Source organism: Carica papaya, chromosome 4 (genome assembly GCF_054855325.1).
Source record: "Carica papaya isolate Zhongbai chromosome 4, ASM5485532v1, whole genome shotgun sequence".
Classification (NCBI taxonomy): domain Eukaryota; kingdom Viridiplantae; phylum Streptophyta; class Magnoliopsida; order Brassicales; family Caricaceae; genus Carica; species Carica papaya.
Genome location: NC_142312.1, coordinates 26,419,245 through 26,444,032, shown reverse-complemented (window position 1 = coordinate 26,444,032; position 24,788 = coordinate 26,419,245). Strand labels below are relative to the sequence as shown.

Genomic DNA, 24,788 nt, shown 5'->3' with positions numbered 1-24,788 from the left:
ATGACATTGGACTCCAAATCCTTCAACCATCCAAAAATGGCTACTCTGCAACTCCCTCATCTTCTCCTCCACTTCACTCTCCTCACCTTATTCTCCATCAATGACATCATTCTAGCCCAAGTCCTCCCAGCTTCCGAAAACTTCACCTTCGTCAACGAAGGTGAATTCGGAGACAGAATCATCGAGTACGACGCCAGCTACCGTGTCATCAGAAACGATAACTTCAGATTTATCAACGAGCCATTTCGTCTCTGTTTCTACAACACTACTCCCGGTGCTTATATATTCGCCATCAGAGCTGGTTTCCCCGGCGACGAGAGTCTCATGCGCTGGGTCTGGGATGCCAACCGTGACCATCCAGCCGGCGAGAACTCCACTCTCAACTTCCGACCAGACGGAAACTTGGTTATAGCGGAGGCCGACGGCCGGGTGGTGTGGCAAACCAACACCGCCAACAAAGGTGTTACAGAACTCGAGTTATTATCAAATGGGAACTTGGTTTTACGTGATAAAAATGGGAAATTTATTTGGCAGAGTTTTGATCATCCCAGAGATACTTTACTGAATGGTCAGTCACTTAAGATCAACGGCCCGAATCGGCTCGTGAGCCGAAAGTCCGACATGGATCCTTCAGATGGACCTTACAGTATGTTGCTGGATCACAGAGGATTCATAATGTACGTGAATCAAACAAGAAAACCTCTGATTTACGGAGGTTGGCAAGACAAAAACTTTGGCGATCTTGTTACATTCAAAGTCGTTCCTCATAATGATAACAAAACAGCTTACGAGCTTGTCCTCGACACAAACCCAATTCCCACACCAGCTTCTTCCCCGGGAAATAATAGAAAGCTCCTTCAAGTCCGGCCAATCGGCGGCGGCGGTAAACTTTTTCTCAACAAACTCAACTACAACGCCACAAGCTCTTTCTTGAGGTTAGGATCAGATGGGAACCTCAGAGCTTTCACTTATTACGACCCAGTTGAATTCTTGAAATGGGAAGAGAGCTTTGCTTTCTTTTCAAGCTTCTTTGTTCGAGAATGTGGTCTGCCGTCGAAGTGCGGCTCGTTTGGGCTCTGTGACAAGAGCATGTGCGTGGCTTGTCCAAGTCTAAAGGGCCTCTTCGGGTGGAGCGAGAGCTGCTCGCCGCCGAAGTTGCCGGGTTGTGGAAAATCAGGGAAGAATACGAAAGTGGATTATTATAAGATTGTGGGAGTGGAGCATTTTCTTGGACCGTATCTGGATGGGGGAAAGGCGATGAAGCTGAGTGAATGCAGAGCGAGGTGCGATAAGGACTGTAGGTGTTTAGGGTTTTTTTACAAGGAGAAGACGTCCAAGTGTTTGCTGGCGCCATTGCTTGGGACGCTTATTAAAGATGAAAACACATCTGTGGGGTATATTAAGTATACTTTGTAGGTTTGGTTGCAGAGCAAGCAATAAATAAAATATGATTTGGGAGGGAGATAATAAATTGAATATTTATTTATATTGTAATGCGTGGAATTAATGGATTAAGTAAAGATTTATTCTTGGATAAAATTGTCACTAAATTTATGCAAAGAATAAAATTTTCGTAATTTAAATTGGATACTTTCACAAAGAAAAAGCATTTCGAGGATAACATATTCAAGATGAGTTAAATATGTAGAACAGATTTGATTTTTTGAATAATATAAGAATAAATGTATATTATATTGTGGTAAGAAAAATATATAATTTTTTTGTGTTATGGTAACAAGATGAAATTGAAAAAGAAAATCAATAATTTTGGTAGTGGTATTTTGCATTAATTAGTGTGTTATAAAATTTTCTTTTTCCATCTTTAGGCGTAGGTCCAAAGAATGTATTCTGATGGTTTGTAAATATAATAATCTTAATCAGATACAATTGAGATATAATTATAAAAACAAAAAATTTAAATATTAAATTGCTAGTCACACTTTCGTACCCACAGAAGAGACATTTGGGTTTCGGGCCATATAAATTTGGGCCTCTCTTTATTTTACTAAAGAAGCTGGGAATGAAAAAAAAATTGGACGACCATAAATTTTTAAAAGCAAGAACGAATGAAGTGAGATATCATGACGTGTGCGTATATAATAAGATCATGGATGTGTGTGTATATTATATAGAACATAGATTTGAGAAACCCATTTCCTTAAAAGTGAAAAAGGTTTAAATAATTTTGCTTTTTCAAAACTAAAAATGTTTTAACTAACGAAATTTATCTATCATAAAATATTTCTTTTGTATGATTCGTTAGAATTTCATACAATTTGATTATTGCATTTCCATTAAGATAAATAATTAATTAATCTTTGAATTTTATTAAATTAAATATTATATATTAATCTATAATACATAAAGATTAAAAAAAAAAAAAAGTGATTGTAAAAATATTTTGAGATTATTTAAACAAATTAATGATTGTGTTAGTGGTAAAGTTTCAATAATTAGATGCTTAAGGCATTTTAATTAAAAATTAATTTTTTAGACCAATCTCAATCTTCCTAGGATTTGGATAATAAAGATAGATCGTTTACATCTTAATGACTTTTAGCCATTAAATATTTTAACCCTTCACCGCTAAACTGTTGGATCATCATGGTGTTAAGATGTTTTTAAAACCCTAAATAATCTCACTCCTTTAGATTCTTTTGATTAATAAAATATTAAATTCCCAATAAATTGCTACACACCATCATTTTCTTTCAATTATTGATTACGGTATATTATATACATATAGTCTACTTCCTATTACACACATATATTATATTATATTAGAATCGACCATTCAACAATATTAATGGTGATATAGCATCATATAATATAAACTAAGCTTAATTTCAAATAGTTAGATTCATTTGGGATCTTGACAGCTTTGGATTGGATGCTGTTGCTGGTAGGGAAACCATTCATTAAATGATCAATCTACCACGCTTAATTACACAAAAACACACATGCACAATACAGTATACATACATATACATATATATATATATATAGAGAGAGAGAGAGAGAGAGAGAGTCTACAACAAAAGGTTATTTATTACAGTTATAATAAATTAACTAAACCCATCTCCTATTTGATACGGGTTAAACAGCTTAAACAGGAAAACACATTCATTATGTACATATATATATATATACACAATTATATTCGATACAAATATAATTGGCTTAAACAGGAAAAGTCCTATTAATTCAATTTAGTTTCCAAAAAAGGTTGTCTTACCGGTATTAGTGCATTAGAATTTTGTGGAACTTGTCTGATAAATAGTAATTAATAATTATAATCTATAGGTCCTATGGCTACGATGCCGTGTCGATACAGGAAGCCTAAACCTACTAAACCTCAATGGTGTGGGGGTGTGTATGTGTATATAATATATATATATATATGTAGATATTGGTGGTCTAATCAACTATCTAATTGATTTTATGCCATTTTCGACAAAATAATTTCGTGTTTGCATAATCCATGTGGTGTTAATTAAAAAAAAAAAAAAGATAAAACAAGATGCAATTCAAGATTATGAATTCGAATTGATCCTCACAAATTGCAAGTGATTGTGATCAAAGCTAGTTATTATAAGAGTTTGTTCGTTCTTCAACTATCGTTACCCACATGACATTATTATTACCAACTCTTTTGCTCAATTGACTTGTATATATATGTGTTTGTGTGTGTATATATATTATTATTACCAACTCTTTTGCTCAATTGACTTGTATATATATGTGTTTGTGTGTGTATATATATGTATGTTTATCATGGTTATATAATCAATTGAGGTATGAAGAAAATTTGATCCAAATTTTATGTAATTGCAAATTTTGATTTTCTCCCCTATATTTTTTTTTGGATTAATATTCGAGTTTCTTCAATTAATAAGTTACAACTGATACCAATACTATTATATGATTAATTATAATGATAAATATTTTATATATCAATTTAATATATATATATTTAACAAAAATTCAAGAAAGATAAATGTCATATAATAGGTAAAAACACGAAGTATGGCGGATCCTAATTTTAAGAAAAAAGTGGCCAAACAAATGATAGGAAAAAGAAAGCTAGCAAGAAAAAGAAAACACTGATTCGAAGCAAGATATCTAACAATTGAGATCAACAAATTCAATGCTTGGAAGTTCGAAATTCATCTTTATAGCATTCAATAGAAGCACAAAATCAACAGTTGTTTTCTATATTATTTTGCTTTTAAAGAATTATATCACATATGACATTCTTTATTGGTTCGAAACTGAAATAGATTAAATTACATAAAGAGTTTTAGAACAATTATTAAATTATTTAAGTTTAAGTTTAGACCAAGCTGAATTGATATTTTTATTTAAATTAATTTAAAAATAAATAAATGAATTAAACTTTAAAAAATTTTATATATTTTTTATAATATTGGTCCAAACGAGTTCATTCGCTTTGAATTAAAATACATTAATTTTTTTTTTTTTCAATTCTTGATATCTAAATTGAATATCAGGTAAACAATATTGATTCTTTTCATCAAGATAAGAAAAAGAATCATCCCTGTTCTTAATTGACAACCACCTTTTGAGTCACTCTCAATTTCTTAAGACTTCACAACCTCATTATTGAGGTTCCTCGTATTTGGAAAAAATGATCACTAACTCTATGACTATCAAATAATACAATTGAACCGTTACTTTTTTTTTTTTTTTTTTTTTTAATAAAAAAATTTAAACTAATAAAAAAAAATAATGTAATTTATCAATTTTTTTTTTTTTTTGTTTAGTGTATTATTAACTTACACAACAAGTTATAATTTGTACACCTGAATAAAATAAAATTGGGCTTAATGGTTGGCTTATTTTGAATTGGGTTTTGAAAGAAGAAAAATGCATGAACACCCAAAAAGCTTTCATGCATCATGACATGCATGCAATCAAAACAACTTCTACTTTTTTTTTAAAAAAAAAAAAAATTTTATTTTAAAGAAGAAAAGCAAAATGGAATGTTAATGGAATTGTTGAAAGAAGACAGATCTGATATTGAACAGTTTGTGTGCACGTTTGTTGGAAAAAGTCAAAAAGTAAAGAAAGATAAAAGCAAAACAAACCACCAAACAAAACAACAAAAACATCACCAACACTCTCTTTTATACATACATACATATATATATACATTCCTCATATCAATTTGCATTACCAATAATTCCTCATTTGGACTCTACTAACTGATCATTATGCTACTGGTCATTGTCATATGAGCAGGGCAGGTTATTCATTTCTCGAGTTATGATATAAATATCATAACTTATTTCGGATCTGAATCATACAAAATATTCGTATTAATTTACTTTGAATCTGTGTTATATAAGAAATTCATAATTAACATTTTTTTTTTTTTAAAAGTAAGAAGGATGATGAGTAAATATTTTTTACCTATTTTAGACGAAATTTAATTTTTAATTGCGAAATAAATAGACACACAATCTCATCTCTATGTCATTCTCATTTCCCGTTCAACTTGTTAAGGTTACAAGCCTGTCCCCAATTCATCTCTAACTATTCCTCGTTGCTTGCCTTTCAGAATCTTTGACCTAAATAAACCTGTTACATTATCATCATCTCACTGTTTTACACTTTACTATTTAATCCTAGTATTAGCATGATTACAAATATATATATATATATATATGTACATGTGTGTGTGTATGCAGACATATATATATACACACACACACCTACGGCCGCCAATGGAATTAATCTGGCAAAGGGAGTCACTGTCGAACAGTTGATATTGCACAGAGGATAGAAATAGAGGAGGAGTTTGGCTCCACGCTTGAAATAATTACTTAAATACATGGGTTTTTTGTGTGTGGCAGCCATTACCCTGTATAGAATTGACGTGAAGCCACCAGAGCAATGTATTAATTATAACCTAATTTTACATGTTTTAATTAAATTTAAATTAAGAGAAAAGTCATGATTTTTTACCCATTTATGTAATCATATTAATGGCTAATTAATGAATAATTTAAGGGTAAGTTGGAATCACCTGCTTAATTTGTTTTTGTTGAATTGGACAGTACAAGATCTGGTGATTTCTTTTGTAACTCTGAAGGTAATAAAAAGCAAGTTGATTAATTAAAGAAATGAAAATTAACAAGCGAAAAATTAAGAACAAAGAAATCAAAAGTGTAAATTGACATTTATTTTATGAGGTATAAGAAATATTATTGGTTATATTACATGTTCCAATAACATAGATATTTAATGATATAATTACAATTTTAGCCAGGATTAAAACAAAATTGGCAAGTCTGAGTATCACAAAATACCCGTAATTTGAAGTTCGTACCAGAGATTAAATTATGTTGTAGTTAAACTTGAGTTTTCTTTAAGGTATAAATTTATTTGTTTTAAGGTATAAATATATTTTAGGGGTTGATGTTTATTCAAATATGTCTGTAAAAAGTAGTGAGATATACAAATCGTTTAAAAAGTCACCCCAAATACAAGAGGAAAAGAGATACGATCAAGTTTTTAAGTAAGTCGTAAAACGTATTTATGTTGTGTTTGCAGGATCTGTATTAGTGCTTAAAAGTAGTAGAAGAAAACATTGTCTTGTTTAAAAGATGATTTACATTTTTCTTAAATCAATCTATGATTGTTTTTCTTATTTGAATGAATGAATTTTATTGAACAAATTTTATGTATACTTTACACCTCATGCAAGATAATTGGCGTACGAATAGGTGTGTCATATTTTGATTCCGACTAAAAAATTAAATATTATTTAGTTTAGTGATCAATTCATGAATAAGATGAACGAAAAATTTGGTATGTTTCAACTTCAATTGGAGTAGGTTACAAAAAATATCAACTTTTTGCAAAGAATTTGAAAAAAAAAATAAAAAAATAACAAAAAATCGAAAAATAACAATCTGGTCTACAAATGATCAAGTCTTCAATCTATTTCCTTATTTGATTATTAGCTCATTTTGGTACAATCTAATTTGGTCTGGTTTTGAATTAATGAATACTTTTATGTATTGAGTTGGACTAAAAAAAATGAGTGAATTAAGCTAAGCCTCAATACGCAAGTATCCTTAATTTTGGTGATCACTTAAGAGAATTAGATTTTTCAATTGATTGGAGGTAATTTTTCTTTTCATACAAAAGTGATGGTCTAGCTTAATATATTTAGTATATGTGTCAAATAGTATACAATATGGGAATATCGTATGAAAGAAATCTTACCTACAAAATAACTTGTTTGATAGAAAACGACTCAAGAGTTGTAGTAGCAATTATCTTATATTCATCTTCAATGGAGCTTTTTATGATAATTGATTGTTTCTTCACCACATCTAGGAGACGAGGGATTTGCCAAAATTTATAATATATCTTCGGTACTCCTATGGTCATTAAGATCAAGATTTTAATACTAAAAATACTAGAAAATGAGCATAGTAGAATATGAGTAGAATAAGTTATTTTCTAAGCTAACTTTAAAGTAGCAAAAACAACCTATTGTATCAATATACTTTTAAAAAAAAAAAGTAGTAGAAAATATGATTTAATGTCTTGCAATGATCATTCTGATTGAGTAATAGTAGAGTATTGTAAAGTGCGTGCTAATAAATTATCTATATAGTTTACCATCTCGAAATGATTGACTTGAAATCTTTGTTAATGGTAGAGGCAACCATATGAGTATATGTATTATTGTCACTCACATATTTATACTAGGAGAGAAGAATGTCATTTTATGATAATCAACTTCTATACCCAAAAGTATATCAGACATCCTATATCATATATTAGAAATCTATATTAAAGACTAATACGAAAATCATTTATTTTTGTTGAACTAATTCCATAATAGTAGTAACAAAATTTATTAGTCACAGGATTTTAATAAGAAGAGAAGTATCAACCACTAAAGAGAAAAACCATATCCTCTTTTTAATCACAAACTATATAGAGGTACTTGTTTAAACCACATAGTGATTTATGAAGTTTGCATATGTAATAAATAAAATCAAAATGAATAAAAATTGGTGATTTTTTTTTCAAATTGACCTCCTCGTCAAAATGGTAATAAGGTATTAGAAACATTAAGTTGGCACATAGGCAAACCATGTATGCACCTATTACAACAAATAAAAGACAAATAATAATGTCTTGAACCACATGAACAAAGGTCTTATAATAATCAAATCAAGATTGTTGGTTACAATCTTTTGGTAGTTAATTGTTCTTTATAGTAATCAATATCACCATTAAGCTTCCTTTTTGTATGGAATACCTTTTATTGCCCAATAACGAGACATGGATGAATAAAACTCGATATGTTATAGCCAAAAGCATTTTAATTTCATGTGTCTTGTCCCTTATATTACCCAGGCCCAGAATTTAGTTTGAGATTAATTTTTACATTCGAAAATTATATAAAAATCTAATTTTGAAATTAATAAAATTTAGTTTAATGTAAATTATAGAAAAAAATAGGTTGAGAATGAAATTAAAAATAATTTTAGAAAAAAATGGTAAAAATTTGGGTTCAGATAGTTTTTTTGAAAAAAAATCAGAAACTGGGGCTCAGAACGTAATTTTACATTAAACTACATCATGTAGGATTGTCCAGTCAGCAACTTCGACGAATCGGAGCGCGTCGTGTGGCAAGGTGCGGTGACTCGGTGCCATGGGGGAGGCCATGCTGACAATCTGCGTGCCCGACGATCAAACGGTTCAGAAGCATTCCCGCGCACGTGGACGATACGGATCAGTTCCCTCCTCAGACGCGATTGGACAATCGCGATTAAACGCGATGAACGGTCTAAATTCATTTCCTCTTTAAATGCGATCGTACGATCGAGATCAAATTGCGATGAACGGTCCAGATTCATTTCTTTTTTAAACGTGATCGGACGATCGAGATTAAAAGTGATAAACGGTCCAGATTGATCCGAGACGGCTATAAATATCTCATATCACACTGAACTCAAACCCTAGCCGCCAGCCTCCCGCCGGAGAAGAAGAACCAGTTATCAGAGAAGGGAGCCGACTGCCGTCCGCCACCACGCCGGAGCAATCTCCGACCGCCAAATAAGGTAATCCTATCCGCTCGAAATTTGACTTTAAGCACCCCCATGGCAAAATCGGAGCAAAAAGGACGGCGGATAAGCCAGAAAACTGCGGGCAAAGCCTGGTAACACTACCACGGACAAAACCTGAAACCTCCTCTGATGAGCCCCTTCCAATTCCTGTTTCGTGCGATTTTTTCACAATTGTAATCACTGTTCTATTTTCTACAGGATGACCGAAGGAAAATATATAGCCGCAAAGATGAGCTTGTGGACCCACTGTACTTGAAATAATGGGTATGAAACTGGCTGAAATCGACTAAAACCAGCCAAAAACGACCAAGTCAAGGCAAACTGCCACTGCAGGCGGTGATGCTATCGCCAAAGCACGGCGATGCTGCCGTGCTAAATTCTGAGATTGGCCAAAAAAGATTTTAAACACCGATTTTATATTTTTGGGAGTATTTTTAGGTACGTGAAGCATATTTCAATCTCCGATGAAAAATTCAGAAAACTCGGAGAACGCTAGTGGGCGCAGTAGAGGTTTTGTGTTTCAGACACTGATTTAGAGAAGAATCCCTCACCTTATTCTTTGTTATGAAATTGAAGTTTAATTATCAATAATACGATATTTTACGTAATTTAGAAACTTCAAGAATTAATTACAGGTTACTAATGGAGACAAAACCTGTTATTTATTATTGTTTATCCTGTTTAATTGATTATTTTATTTTACAGGTTTAAATGCATGATAATATACTGAAATTGGTAAAATGATTCAGTTGTATTTTCTTGATACATGTATTGTTTGTATTGCGTGATTCACAGTTAAATTGTGAAACTAAAAATTAAAATATAAACGAAAAATTGATTGGTTAAGTGAATGAGTGAATGGTTATCTTATTGGATATCTTGGGAGATAGTGGACGGACCGGGTACATAAGAAATCCTACTGTGAACGTTTTATCATACCGGATGGGGTATCGAGAAATGGTATTTTGGTGCTCATATCGGACGGGATGTGGGGACGACCCGATTCACCCTCATACCGAATGAGGTATTGAGAGATGATATTTTGGCGCTCATACTGGACGGGATTTAGGGACAACCCGATTTACCATCGTGCCGGATGGGGTATGGAGGGATGGTACTTTTGGTGCTCATATCGGACGGAATATAGGGATGACCAGTTAGTTGATAAATTTTGATATGGGTTCACGTGTAGTGGGACATCCATATGGACCCCCAGGGATACTAATAAACAAATTAAAAGAAAAAGTTGTTGTTCTAGCTAATTGAATATGAGATTATGATGTTGTTTGTGTTATTGCCTCTATAGGTCGGTTTTGAAAATCTTACTACAGTAAGTATGCATTAAATAATTTTATTTATGATAAATGAATTGTCTTAATTAAAGAGCTCCATTGGTTGTTTTTATAATTTTTACCAACTTTCATTTCTATATCGATAAGTAGTGTGATATTTTTACTGGACTAGTGTAGCTCACCCTTTCATTAACATTTTCAGATCAAGAGGACCAAGATCTAGATCCCGATCAATAAAGGAGTTGTGAATAGTTCACCACCCGGACTCCCTTCAAAGGCTAGTGAAGGTCGTCCTAGCATACCTAATTGTTTGCTTTTCATTTATTTCTTTGATTTTTTCCTCATTCTTTTAGAATGGTCATTCTCGTAGCCCTATTGGATATTTTAAATTATTATGTAAGCAATGTATATTCTAACTATATTATTTCGCTTCCGCATTCAATTTATGATTATTTCCTTTAAAGTTATGGGTCACTAAAGTTAATATTAAACACCGATTTTAGATTTTTTGGGATATTTTTAGGTACGTGAAGCATGTTTCAATCTCCGCTGAAAAATTCAGAAAACTCGGGGAACACCAGTAGGTGCATTAGAAGTTTTATATTTCAGATACTAATTCGGGTAAGAATCCCTCACCTTATTCCATGTTATGAAATTGAAGTTTAATTATCAATAATACGATATTTTGTGTAATTTAGAAACTTCAAGAATTAATTATAGGTTACTAATGAAGACGAAACCTGTTATTTATTATTGTTTATCCTGTTTAATTGATTATTTTATTTTACAGCTTTAAATGCATGATAATATATTGAAATTAGTAAAAAGATTCAGTTGTATTTTCTTGATGCATGTATTGTTTGTATTGCGTGATTCACGGTTAAATTGTGAAGTTAAAAATTAAAATATAAACGAAAAATTGATTAGTTAAGTGAATGAGTAAATGGTTGTCTTATTGGATATCTTGGGGGATAGTGGACGGACCGGGTACATAGGAAATCCTACTGTGAACGTTGTCTCATACCGGATGGGATATCGAGGAATGATATTTTGGCGCTCATATCGGACGAAATTTGGGGACAGCTCGATTTCCTCTCTTGCCGGATGGGATATTGAGGGATGGTACTTTTGGCGCTCATACCGGACGAAGTATAGGGATGACCAGTTAGTTGATAAGTTTTGATATGAGTTCACGCATAGTGGGACATCCCTATGAACCCCCCAGGGATACCAATAAACAAATAAAAAGAAAAAGTTGTTGTTCTGGCTAATTGAATATGAGATTATGATATTGTTTGTGTTATTGCCCCTATAGATCGGTTTTGAAAATCTTACTACGGTAAGTGTGCATTAAATAATTTTATTTATGATAAATGAATTGACTTAATTGAAGAGTTCCATTGGTTGTTTTTATAACCTTCTGGCTAATTGAATATGAGATTATGATATTGTTTGTGTTATTGTCCCTATAGGTCGGTTTTGAAAATCTTACTACGGTAAGTATGCATTAAATAATTTTATTTATGATAAATGAATTGACTTAATTGAAGAGTTCTATTGGTTGTTTTTATAATTTTTACCAACCTTCATTTCTGTATCAATAAGTAGTGTGATATTTTTACTGAGCTAGTGTAGCTCACCTTTTCATTAACCATTTCAGATCAAGAGGACTGAGATCCAGATCCCGATCAATAAGGGAGTTGTAAATAATTCACTACCCGGACTCCCTTCAAAGACTAGTGAAGGTCGTCCTAGCATACCTAATTATTTACTTTCCATTTATTTCTTTGATTTTTTATTTATTCTTTTATAATGGTCATTCTCGTAGCCCTATTGGGTATTCTAAATTATTGTGTAAGGAATGTATATCTTAACTCTATTATTTCGCTTTCACATTCAATTTATGATTATTTTCTTTAAAGTTCCGTGTCACTACAGTTGATATTAGAGCTAGATTTCTTGAAACCATTTCTTACACGAAGAATTAAAAACACCCAATACGAACCATCGTCCAACCATTCTTTATGAAAAAAAATAGGTACAAGGACATGAAGAGAGGAGGGTTCCTATTGAACAGGGCAGCTCGAGATGGGTCACTTCGAGAGGATGTCGATTAACTCTTCAAAATGTTAGAGAGACTCATATCTACCCAGCAGACCAGAGAAGAGAGGAATGAGCTATTTGACCGTCCACCACTGCCACAATATGAGCCACCCTACAACGAAAGGATTTAATGTCATATGGATATAATCCTATCCCTCCACCGTATCATCTAGCATCGTCATAGTACAATCTGGTGCCCCACCATACAACCAGGTGCCACCACAAGGTCACCTGGTCCTTTCTCTAGTAACATCCGGTCCCTTTTCCACAGGACTCAGTTCCATCCATGATGGATCTGATAGAGGTTGACATAGGAGACTTTGATGTAACTCTATGAATGAACTAGTTAGCAGCATATCACGTCACTGTAGATTGTTCCCATAAAAAACTTGTAATTAAGCCTTATAAAGATAAGTCATTTACAAGCTAATAAATATTTTTGAATATTATTCTTTCCTAACAAATTCCTGATTACATAGCGCTTTAACACGGTTGTTTTTTCTACACTATATAAACTTAGGAAAAAAATTTATATTCAAGAGATCTTGATAGCTCAAGACTTCTCAAATGTATTTTTTGACGAACTTCCCGGACCACCAGTGGACAGGAGTCATGTAGAAATAGAAGAGTTGAGCAAATAGATCAAGAAATTGAAGGACAGTGAGTTCATCCGACACAGTGTTTCTCCTTGAAGTGCTGGAGTCTCATTTGCAAGGAAGGAAAATGAGATGTTAAGATTATGTATTGAGTACAAGGATTGAATAGGGTCACGATCAAGAATAAATATCCGTTTTCTAATATTAATGATCTTTTTGATCAGTTGCAGGGTGCTCAGGTCTTTTCTAAAATAGACTTACGTTCAGGTTACCATAAGGTAAAAATTAAGGAAGAGGACATTCCTAAATAACTTTTCGAACCAGGTACGAACACTATAAGTTCCTTGTTATGCCATTTGGACTAACCAACGCACCAGCCATCTTTATGGATTTGATGAACAAGGTTTTCAGACAATTCCTGAATTAGGTTGTTATTGTATTTATTGATGGTATCCTATTTTATTTAGAAAGCATAGAGGAACACACTCACCATCTGACTCAGGTTTTGTAGGTTCTCAAAGAAAAGAAGTTGTATGTAAGATTGAATAAGTGTGGGTTCTGCCTCGAGTAGACTACCTTCCTAGGACACATCGTATCGAGGGATGGAGTGTCAAGTGAACCCTGAAAAAGTTGAGGCAGTACCTGGTTGGGAGAAATTGACCTCGGCCAAGGAGATTCATAACTTTTCGAGAATGACAAGTTATTACCACAAGTTTGTAGAAGAATTTTTTAGCCCTATTGCTCTTATGAGCTGGCTCATAAAGAAGAACGTCAAGTTTGAGTGGAACGAGAACTGTGAAATAAGTTTTTCAAAATTAAAGAAGCGGTTGACTACTGCACTTGTATTGGCCTTGTCGAATGGGACAGGTAGATACACAGTTTACAGTGATACCTCCTACCTGTGGTTGGGTTGTGTTCTGATGAAGTATGGAAAGGTCATAGCCTATGGGTTCAGGCAGTTGAAGAGTCATGAGAAAAACTATATCACCAATGACTTAGAACTTGCTGTGATTATCTACGCCTTGAAGACTTGACGCCATTACTTGTATGGAGAGACTTTTCATATCTATATCGACCATAAGAGCCTGAAACACATATTCACTCAAAAAGATCTCAACATGCATCAAAGACGATGGATAGAACTCCTCAAGAATTACGATTGTAACATTTTGTATCACCCAGGTAAAGGCAGTGTGGTAATCGATGCATTCAATAGAAAGATTGCAAATATGTTAGCTCATCTAATGGTTTCAAAATACAGGGTAATAAGGGCCGCACAACAGATACGACTTCCGAACCTGAAGATAGTTAAATGCTTGACTCACTTGACTGTTCAACCTAAGTTGATCCAGAGAATAAAGAAAGTACAATTCACCGATTCCACCCTAGCAATCCTCAGGAAAGATGCAGAACATGGGGTAAATTCAGAATTTCGAGTTTCTACCGATGGGTTGCTCAGATTTTAGGACAGAGTGTGTGTTTTATGTGATAGTGAGTTGAAAAATGACATCATGACAGAGATTCATGCATTCTGAAAGTACTAAAATGTATCAAAGTATACGACCCTGATTTTGGTAGAACGAGATGAAAAGAGAGGTAGCCGACTTTGTTTTCAAGTATCTAATGTGTCAGCAGGTCAAGATAGACCATCAACGCCCAAACGATCTACTTCAGCCATTATCGATTCTGAAGTGAAAGTGGGAACACATTACAATAAATTTTGTGACAGGTTTGCCTAGGGTACGCTCGGAATATAATGCCATTTGAGTAATTATTGACCAGTTCACCAAGTCTTATCACTTTTTGGCCATCAAGATGACTGACTTCTTTGATAAGTTAGCAAAGACGTATATCTAGGAGATAATAAGGTTACATGGAGTTCCGGTAACAGTACCATCCGACCCGGACTCCAGGTTCACTTCTCGATTCTGGTCTAATTTTCAGCAAGCCATGGAAACGAAACTGTCTCTTAATACCGCATTTCACCGTCAGACTGATGGACAATCAGAAAGGATGATCCGCACACTAGAGGATATGCTTTGAGCTTGTGTTCTTGACTTCGGAGGCTATTTGGATGATCATTTACCCTTAATAGAGTTCGCCTATAATAACAATTACAAAACAAGTAAGATCATGGAGAGCATTCAGACGGCTCAGAGCATGTATAAAAGTTATGCGGACAACTAGATGAGGGATTTGGAATTTGAAAAAGGTGATCGAGTGTTTGTTAAGATCACCCCTTTCAAAGGGATTAGTAGATCTGGCAATAGGAAAAAATTGAATCTCTGATTTATTGGGCCATTTGAGATCTTAGACAGAATTAGTACCGCCGCCTACAGACTGACACTACCTTCAGAACTATCTATAGTCCATAATGTGTTTCATGTTTCTATGTTATGCAAGTACAACTCAGACGCCTCTCACATCTTGGGTTACGAGCCCCTTTCACTCCAGGAGGATCTGTCCTATGAGGAGGTACCAGCGGGCATTGTAAATTGAAAGAGCAGGGTACTCCGCAACCAAAAAATTCCATTCATTAAGGTCCTATGGTAGAATCATACACAGAGAGAGGCCACATAGGAGCTAGAATCAGACTTCATAGTCCAGTATCCCCAACTGTTTGATTTAGTGTGAAGGAGACAAATTTGAGGGACCAAAGAAAAAAGGGGGGATAGTTGTATTATCCATACCCAAAATTTGGCCCGAGATTAATTTTTACATTCGAAAATTATATAAAAATGTAATTTTAAAATTAATAAAATTTAGTTTAATGTGAATTATGAAAAAAAAAATAAGTTGATGATGAAATTGAAAATAATTTTGAGAAAAATTAGTGAAATTTTGGGGTCGGATGGTATTTTTTTTTAAAAAAAATCAAAAACTGGAGGTTAGAATGCAATTTTAAAAAATTACGCTACATAAAACTGCCCAGTCAGCAACCTCGACGAACTTGAGCGCATCGTATGGCAAGGCGTATTGACTCGGTACCACACAGAAGGCCACGCAGGTGATTTGCATGCCCCGCGATCGGACAGTCTGAAAGTGTTCCTGTGCGCGTGGACGGTCTGGATATGTTTTCTCTTTAGCCGCGATCGAATGGTCGCGATTAAACGCGATGAATAGTTTAGATTCATTTCCTCTTCAAATGCAATCGTACAGTCGAGATTAAATCACGATGAACGGTCAAAATTTATTTTCTCTTTAAACGCGATCTGACGGTCAAAATAAGACGCAATGAACGACCCAAATTGACGCGAAACGGCTATAAATATCTCGCATCACACCAAACTCAAACCCTAGCCGCCAGTCTCCCGTCGGAGAAGAAGAACCAATCACCGAAGAATGGGGCTGACTGCCGACCGCTACCACGTCGGAGCCACCTCCGACCGTAAAAAAAAGGTAAAAAATATCTGCTTAGAATTTGATTCTGAGCACCCCCATGGCCAAATCGGAGGAAAAAGAACGACAGATAAGCCAAAAACTGAGGGCAAAACTCGAAACTTCCTCTAATGAGCCCATTCCCAATTTTTGTTTCATGCGATTTTTTCATTATTGTGATCATCGTTCTGTTTTCTACAGGTTGACCGAAGAAAAACACTCAGCCGCGAAGGTGAGCCGGTGGAGCCACCGTATAGAAAAATTTTACCGCTGGTAGATTTTTATTTTTTGACTTTTTTCGGCCGATCGAGGTTCCCTAAAGTATTTTCTCGCATGGATGAGTATAAAACTGGCCAAAATCGACCGAAAAATGGCTAGGTTGAGGCAAACCACCGCTATAAGCAGTGGTGCCGTCGCCGGAGTATGGCGGTACCGCTGTGCCGAAATTCTAAAATTGGTCGAAAAAGATTTTAAACCCAAATTTTGAGTTTTTTTAGGTACGTGAAGTGTGTTTCAATCTCTGTGAAAAAATTCAGGAACCCAGGGATCATCAGTAGGCGTAATACATAATAGAAGTTTTGTATTTCGGACAACATTCGGGTAAGAATCTCTCACCTTATTCCATGTTATGGAATTGAAGTTTAATTATTAATAATACGGTATTTTACGTAATTCATAAACTTCAAGAATTAATTATAGGTTACTAATGAAGCCAGAACTTGTTATTTATTTGATTTTACAGTTTTAAATAAATGATAATATACTGGAATTGGTAAAATAATTCAGTTGTGTTTCCTTGATGCATTTATTGTTTGTATTGCGTGATTCACGGTTAAATTGTGAAATTGAAAATTATAATATAAATGGAAAATTGAATTGTTAAGTGAATGAGTGAATGGTTGTCTTATTGGATATCTTCTGAGATGGTGGACGGACCGGGTATATGGGAAACCCTACTGTGGATGTTATCTCATATCAGATGGAGTATTGAGGAGTGATATTTTGGCGTTCATACCAGACAGGATATGGGAACGGCCCAATTCACGCTCATACCGGACGGAGTATTGAGGGATTGTATTGTTGGCGCTCATACCAGACAGGGTATGGAGATAGCTCGATTCAACCTCATACCGGATGAGGTATTGAGGGATGGTACTTTTGGTGCCCATACCGAGCGGGGTATTGAGGGATTGTATTGTTAGCGCTCATACCAGACGGGGTATGGGGACGGCTCGATTCAACCTCATACTGGATGAGGTATTGAGGGATGGTACTTTTGGCACTCATATCGGAGGGGGTATGAGGATAGCCGGTTAGTTGACAAGTTTTGATATGAGTTCACACGTAGTGAGACATCCCTATGGACCTCTAAGGATACCAATAAACAAATAAAAAGAGAAATTTATTGTTCTGGCTAATTGAATATGAGATTATAATGTTGTTTGTGTTATTGCCTCTATAAATAGATTTTGAAAATCTCACTACGGTAAGTATGCAATAAATGATTTTATTTATGATAAATGAATTTATTTAATTTAAGAGCTCAATCCGTTGTTTTTATAATTTTTATCAACCTTCATTTCTGTATCGGTGAGTAGTGTAATATTCTTACTAGACTAGTATAGTTCATCATTTCATTAACTATTTCAGATCAAAAAGACCAAGATCTAAATCCAAATCAACAAAGGGAGTGTGGATAGTTCATCACCCGAACTCCCTTCAAAGGTTACCCTATGATATATAATTAGGATACCTAATTGTTTACTTTTCATTTATTTCTTTGATTTTTCGTTTATTCTTTTAGGATGGTCGTTATCATAACCCTATTGGGTATCCTTAATTATTGTGTAAAGAATATATATGCTAATTTTATTATTTCGCTTTCGCATTCAATTTATGATTATTTTCTTTGAATAATATGAGTGTTGGGACGAGTGAAAGAAGGTTGTCTGAATGTGTAGGTTATTATTCACAATCATAGGAGGATGTGATCTTTGGTATGTCATCAAAGCAAGTATAATAAGAGATACTATATGTATAAAAATAAGACAAAGCTTATTTTATTGAATTATGAGATACGTAAAGATAAGATGAAATAAAATCTTTAAATGGAAAAAGAGACTATGAATTTTACTTGGCATGTGATATTTAATATGATCTAATTTAGGATATAAACAACAATGATCACGGTGAGATGAAGAATCAATTAGATAGTCTATACACATGGACCTAAAAGAGAATTTATGGTATTATAGAGATGTAAAAGAGGAAACTGTCACACCTTCACTGTATGAACTCCTTTTGTTTTTTCCTCTCTTCACCATATGAGCTCTTTTTCCTTTTTCCTCCCTTTCACCATATAACTCTCATTCATTTTTTTTCTCTTTCATTATGTAAGCTCTCCTTGCCCTAGTCCATTATCTTGAAAACTTCTTCCTCCCCTTCATCATATGAACTTTTTTTCTTTTTTCCTCTCGCATATATTGGCTTTCCAAAATCCCCCATAGTTAATTTATTTAAATTGTGTAAACTTTTTTCCCAAAGATAAAAGTTAGGTATACTCTATTGGCCCCCTTTGTTCACCTTTCCCTTGTTTCTACTTTTTTTTTTTGTTCATCACCTTATCTTGAGCCATTTTAACTTATTTGATTCTTTTTACTCTATTGTCATCAATCATTTTTCCCTCTTTCAGTGACCTATGGCCTTGTCTCTCCTGTTATTTCTCTCAAATCCTCTCTTTTACCTCTAGCTCAATCCATGTTCATTAGTTTCCTATGCTAACCTTAATGGATTATAAAGAATGCTTGTATGCGAGTATCTCAACACATAACCTCACCACTTCAAAGCTTTTTTTGTGTAGCTTTGTTAATTTCCACCAACTTTCAAGTTGAGTCACATAATTTTTCTGAAGAATTTATTTGTCCACATAAATAATGGTATACCTTTACACTGAATACAAAACTTCCTCATTATCTTCTCTATTTGTAATTCCCACTTTTCTAATTGTTCCATTAGATGCCCACTTTTTGCTTTCCAATTCTTCACGACCTTTCCCATCACTTCCTTATTATAGAAATTGATTAATGACTTGTTCTTCTTTAACTTTTTCGTGTCGATAATCTTTTTATCTCTTCTCATTGCCTAATTTTTAATTTTTATATGCCCATAATAAGTCATTATTGTCCTTTAAGCCACCTTTTAATATCTATTCTTTTGTTTGAAAACTGAGAATTTTAATTAAAATCTCTTACAGGTGTTCTATCATATTCAATTTTTCAAAAATCTCATATAAAACTTTTGCATATGATCTTCTCCTACCCCTCACTATTATTGTCTCAATTTGCTCGCCCCTTTTTACTTCTCTCTTAATTAAAAGTTCCTAGGTCTTTGTATTTTTTCACCAATATGCTTCAGTGTGCTTATACCTCCTCTAACATTTTTGTAAGTCCTTTCCCTAATGAAGCTAACATTATTTGCTTTCTCAATTTCTTTTTTTGCTTTTGTTTTAGAAATACATCTTATAAATCCAACATGGTTCACATTGTCTCTTCTTATTTTCCTTGAAATAAAAACATCTATCACTGCCCTAAAGTTATTGAAGAACATCTTCAAATGTTTGTTTTCAACGAATTGACATATGTTGTTAATGGGCACTCAAACATGCTTCCTTTATGCTCATGCATTCTGATTACTTGTATATATCCTATTTCTCACACTAGCTCCACTCACCTTCCATCATGCTCGAGTATGAGTTTATTTGTCAATATAAGAGTATAAATAGTTGATTTGGTTGTTTTATATAAACTTAAGCTTTTAATATAACTATTTTAATTATTTATTTAAAATGGCAAATGAGTTAAAGCTATAGTTTTGAATTTTTTGTGCTATATTTATGTTAAAAACTAATTTTGCAAAATATTTGATGGATCTATGTTTGATCCATGCCTCCCGCATAGAGGGTCTACTGATATATCGTGTTAGAGTATAAATAACTTATTTGAGCATTTCTTACAAAGTTGAACTTTTAGGATAATTGACTTAATTCATTATTTAAAAGTTAATGAATACAACAAAGTATCAGTAGCCTAAGGATAAAATCATATACGTTAGCCCTGAAACCCCAAAATAAATTAATTTATGCCTTAATTGTGTAAATTGCTAATTCCAAGACTTATAACAGAACTCAGGTAATATATTCATACGAGATAAAAGGTAGATGGGAGAAGGAAAAAAAAGGAGGAAATGTTAGAAATTTATAAATTTTGACCATTGCAAACTTGAAGTTGATTGGTATCCTTGTAGTTATTATAAATTATCGTGTTCACATGATTTTATATAAGATGGATTTTGATACATTTATTGTCTATATCCTTTACAATTTTTATTTTGGATAATCTAAGTATAATTGGTAGATTATAATACTTCATGTGTTTAATTCTAGATGAGTTAGAAGTATGTCTTTAAGGCATTTAATTGAAAAAAATTTACTCTCCAGATTATTTTGTGTTGTGGTCAATAAAAGGCCATAAATGGCCCATGTACTAACTTCTTCTTATGAATATTTAATTAGTACTTAGATAAGGGTTGTATTTGTTATATATAGTACTCGTATTATAAGTCTGGTTACTTAAGTTTTATATCCATATTTTTAGAGTTTAAAAAGGTTGGATCATATCTTTTTAACTTATTGTGGTTAACCTAATTAAAAGAATCTAACTACAACATAATATTTCTTTTACTCAGAGTATCACAATTCACTAGAATAAAACTTAATTTTATTAATACAACTCATCAACATACTAAGGAGTTAAACTTTAACATTATTGAATTAAATATTTTGAATCAATTACATCAATATATAAGACACCCATAAAGTGATGAATTTTACATTTTAGTGAAACTCGAACTCATTATTTATGTTAAAAATGAAAATATTAATCACTATATTATCATGTTTGTGGCACTCTATATCTTTTAGTGGAGTTGTTTTGTTTTGTTTTCTAAGAAAATATTCTTCTTTCTTTTCAAAAAAAGGAAAGTTTTTGTTTTGACATATAAAGGGTGTATGGTTGATCATTCCAAGAGTTGTGTTTTGCTTTGATACTTCTCTCGTTTAATTTGTTTTAAGGTCAGCTTGCTAATCTATACACGAACCATGTTGTGTTTATAAGACTTTTGTTTTAGTCATCGATTTCGTTGTAAGTTTTCAAACATTTGCCTAACTCTTAACAAATTTGTTATCTTTATCTTAAAAAAAATCTCGAAAATTAAATTACTAAAAGATTAAAATATTAATATTTTTAATTTTAATTTATGAATTTCTATAAATTTCTCATACCTTGTTACTTTTAACTTTCAAATAACAGAAAAACATCTTTATGAATCTACCAGGAAACCTTGTCCATTCTTTGCTGAGTGGTGCCCATCATAAGGAAATTAAATAATGAAAAGGAATATATGTACACGTACATATACGATATACAATAAATATTCCTCCTCTCTCTAGCTCATTTAAATGAATCTATATACATAGATCTTATGACATGGATTAACCTAGCTTCCCAAATTCGTAAACTATATATATATATATATATATATAATATGGATTAGTACGGTAAACCCACCTACTAATTGATTAATTATTTATCTCAGGTAATTCACACAGTCCAGCTAGTAAGAAAATTTTAATGGTTAGTGCTAATTACGCTAAGGAGCTCAATAATGATTGCTTAGATGATGGAAGCACAATTATAATTAAATAGAAAATTTATAAAAAAAAAGTATTAGTTAATGGTAATAGTACAATATTAAAGGGAGAAAAATAATGCGATAGGAAGAAAAAGAGGAGCTAAAAGCATTTTCATAGGACCCATCTCATGTCTCCTCATTTGATGTGATCCTTTTAATTTTCTCTCCTCTCCAAATTCTCTTCTCTTCTCTCTTCTTCTTCCTCCTCCTCCTCCTCCTCCTCCTTCTTCTTCTTCTTCTAATCGCAGACTTCATGTGTCGAAGATCATGTCAACCAACAAGGGAAAAGACATAGTAGAAGGCTCCTCTTCAAGATCAATATCTTCTGACCAGCAGCAACAACAAAACCCACCTCCGCTTAGCCGCTACGAGTCACAAAAGAGGCGAGACTGGAACACTTTTGGTCAATACTTGAGGAACCAGAGACCACCGGTTGCTTTGGCTCAGTGTAGCTCTAACCACGTGCTTGATTTTCTAAGGTACTTGGATCAATTTGGTAAGACCAAGGTGCACTTAAATGGGTGTGTCTTCTTTGGCCAACCCGAGCCACCTGGTCCTTGTACTTGCCCTCTAAAACAAGCCTGGGGCAGCCTTGATGCACTCATCGGCCGACTCAGAGCTGCTTATGAAGAAAATGGTGGGTTACCGGAGACAAACCCATTTGCCAGTGGTGCTATTAGAATCTATTTACGTGAAGTGAGAGATTTACAAGCGAAGGCAAGAGGAATCCCTTATAAGAAGAAGAAGAAGAAGAGGAATCCAATGAAAGCCAATGATGATAGCAGTACCTCTACCTTTCCCATCCAGTAATCCTTCATTAATTTCCTCTAAAATGGTAATTATTAATCTTTTATTCATTGATTTCTCTCTATTTATTCTTTTCTATAATATCCTTAATTATTTTTATCGGCCTGCTCATTGGTCATCCAATATTATACAATAGCATCTACTGTATATATAGAAAATAAAAATAAAAAAAGTTGGACTTCATGAGATAATATTGCATAAGAGATACAAATTGAGCACTTAATAGACTTATTATTATTAATTATAAGGCTAGGTTTATATTTATATATGTATAGATATATTTATATATTGGGTAAACCCAACTGGTCCAACGCAGTCAACCAATCAGGAAAACTTGCAATTGGAAGCTTTTACTGATCTGGGTATTTAGTTATTCATGATTCCCTTTACAATAAACCCTAAACCAGAGGCTCCAAAAACCCTAATTTGCTTTAAGAGAGACAAGACATGATCATCACACAGTAATCAGTAACTTTAATTTACCTTAACAACAAACACTAAATAATTATTTACGGAAAATAATTACATAGTAAAAAATATTTTTGTGGTTTCCAAATTTAATAATTATGATTACATTGTTGCTTTTGTCCAGTCTAAGCTCTTTTGGAATTCTTTGCAATCTCGTGTGCCCGCCATGAATGGACATAACGTTGCGTATGACATGTGTGTATCCTTGTTGTTAATTAATTATAAAGAAAGAAAAAGAATCTTTAGAATTAAATTAGAGTTATTAAACTAATTAATTAATTCATGTAATTTTCGTTTCTTTCTCGTAGGTGTAAATGAGTTTGGCTGTTACTTGAACCATCTTATACAATATTATGCTATAGCTATAGCTATAGCTATAACTATCCAGTATTAATTGTAAATCTCATTAGTTAATTCATAATTAATTTGTCTTTGGTTATATATATATATATATATATACACATATCTCTTAAAAAATTTAATTCCCATCATGTACATGTCCTTTTCTTTAATGCTATTATCCTATATGATAATTGACCTTTGTACCTGAATCTAATTGTTTCTTGTCTTCATCAAAGATTAGTGCTATATTGCTATTTTGCTAATTTAATCGCTATTGCTAAATTATTCCCTTTTATATATTAACCCCTCTCAAATTTGTGGTTGTTAGTGTCTTAATTAAGCCTTGTTTGGACAATTCATCTAATTAATACATTTAATGCTGTCAATTGTACAAGACTTTGAACTAATCAATTACACCATTTTACAGTAGATGAACCAGTTGAGTTAATCTTCTTTAAAACATTTACTCATATGTGTGTGTGTATATATATATGAATCAATTCACTTTACTTGATTTAATTTTTGGGTCTGCTAATTTGTACAGGATGTTAATTAAATAAAGTCTTGAAATGGATGAGGAAGTTCTTGAAGAGCTCTCCGATCTTCCTTGTTGGAAATCAAACTCTTCGTTTCGATATCATGGAGTTTCGTTGATCATTTTTAGGCGATAGTTGATGAAGCACTTTATTTATTGTTTGAATGAGAATTAAAACGTCAAGTTGGTGAAGAGGGTAAGTTGTTTTTCTTCCCTACTCCTCCTTATGATATATTTCCCTAGTATATAATTAAGGGTAGTAATTATTGATTAGTACATAATTATCCACTTATAGCCAAGATGTCAACAAGTACTATATATTCTTATTATATGAATGTGAGATATCTATATATATATATATATATATGAGGTCTAACGTACTGCAAGAGTATCTTTCTTGGAA

The 24,788-nt window shown here is 33.1% G+C and overlaps 2 protein-coding genes across 2 annotated transcripts; both read left to right on the top strand.

The window, feature by feature from the left end:
• LOC110812569 (EP1-like glycoprotein 2) lies at window positions 1–1,539 on the top strand. Its single transcript, XM_022039382.2, has one exon. The coding sequence runs from the start codon at window positions 1–3 to the stop codon at window positions 1,414–1,416; it is 1,416 nt and encodes a 471-aa protein (XP_021895074.2). The 3' UTR covers window positions 1,417–1,539.
• Window positions 1,540–22,345: 20,806 nt separating this feature from the next.
• LOC110812535 (protein LIGHT-DEPENDENT SHORT HYPOCOTYLS 7) lies at window positions 22,346–24,788 on the top strand. Its single transcript, XM_022039331.2, has 2 exons — window positions 22,346–23,068; window positions 24,395–24,788. Exon 1 carries the CDS (start codon window positions 22,501–22,503, stop codon window positions 23,041–23,043), a length of 543 nt encoding a protein of 180 aa, XP_021895023.1. The 5' UTR covers window positions 22,346–22,500; the 3' UTR covers window positions 23,044–23,068; window positions 24,395–24,788.

Coding starts and splice junctions, on each gene's coding strand:
- LOC110812569 (XM_022039382.2), top strand. CDS start 1: ATGACATTGGACTCCAAATCCTTCAACCATCCAAAAATGGCTACTCTG.
- LOC110812535 (XM_022039331.2), top strand. CDS start 22,501: ATGTCAACCAACAAGGGAAAAGACATAGTAGAAGGCTCCTCTTCAAGA.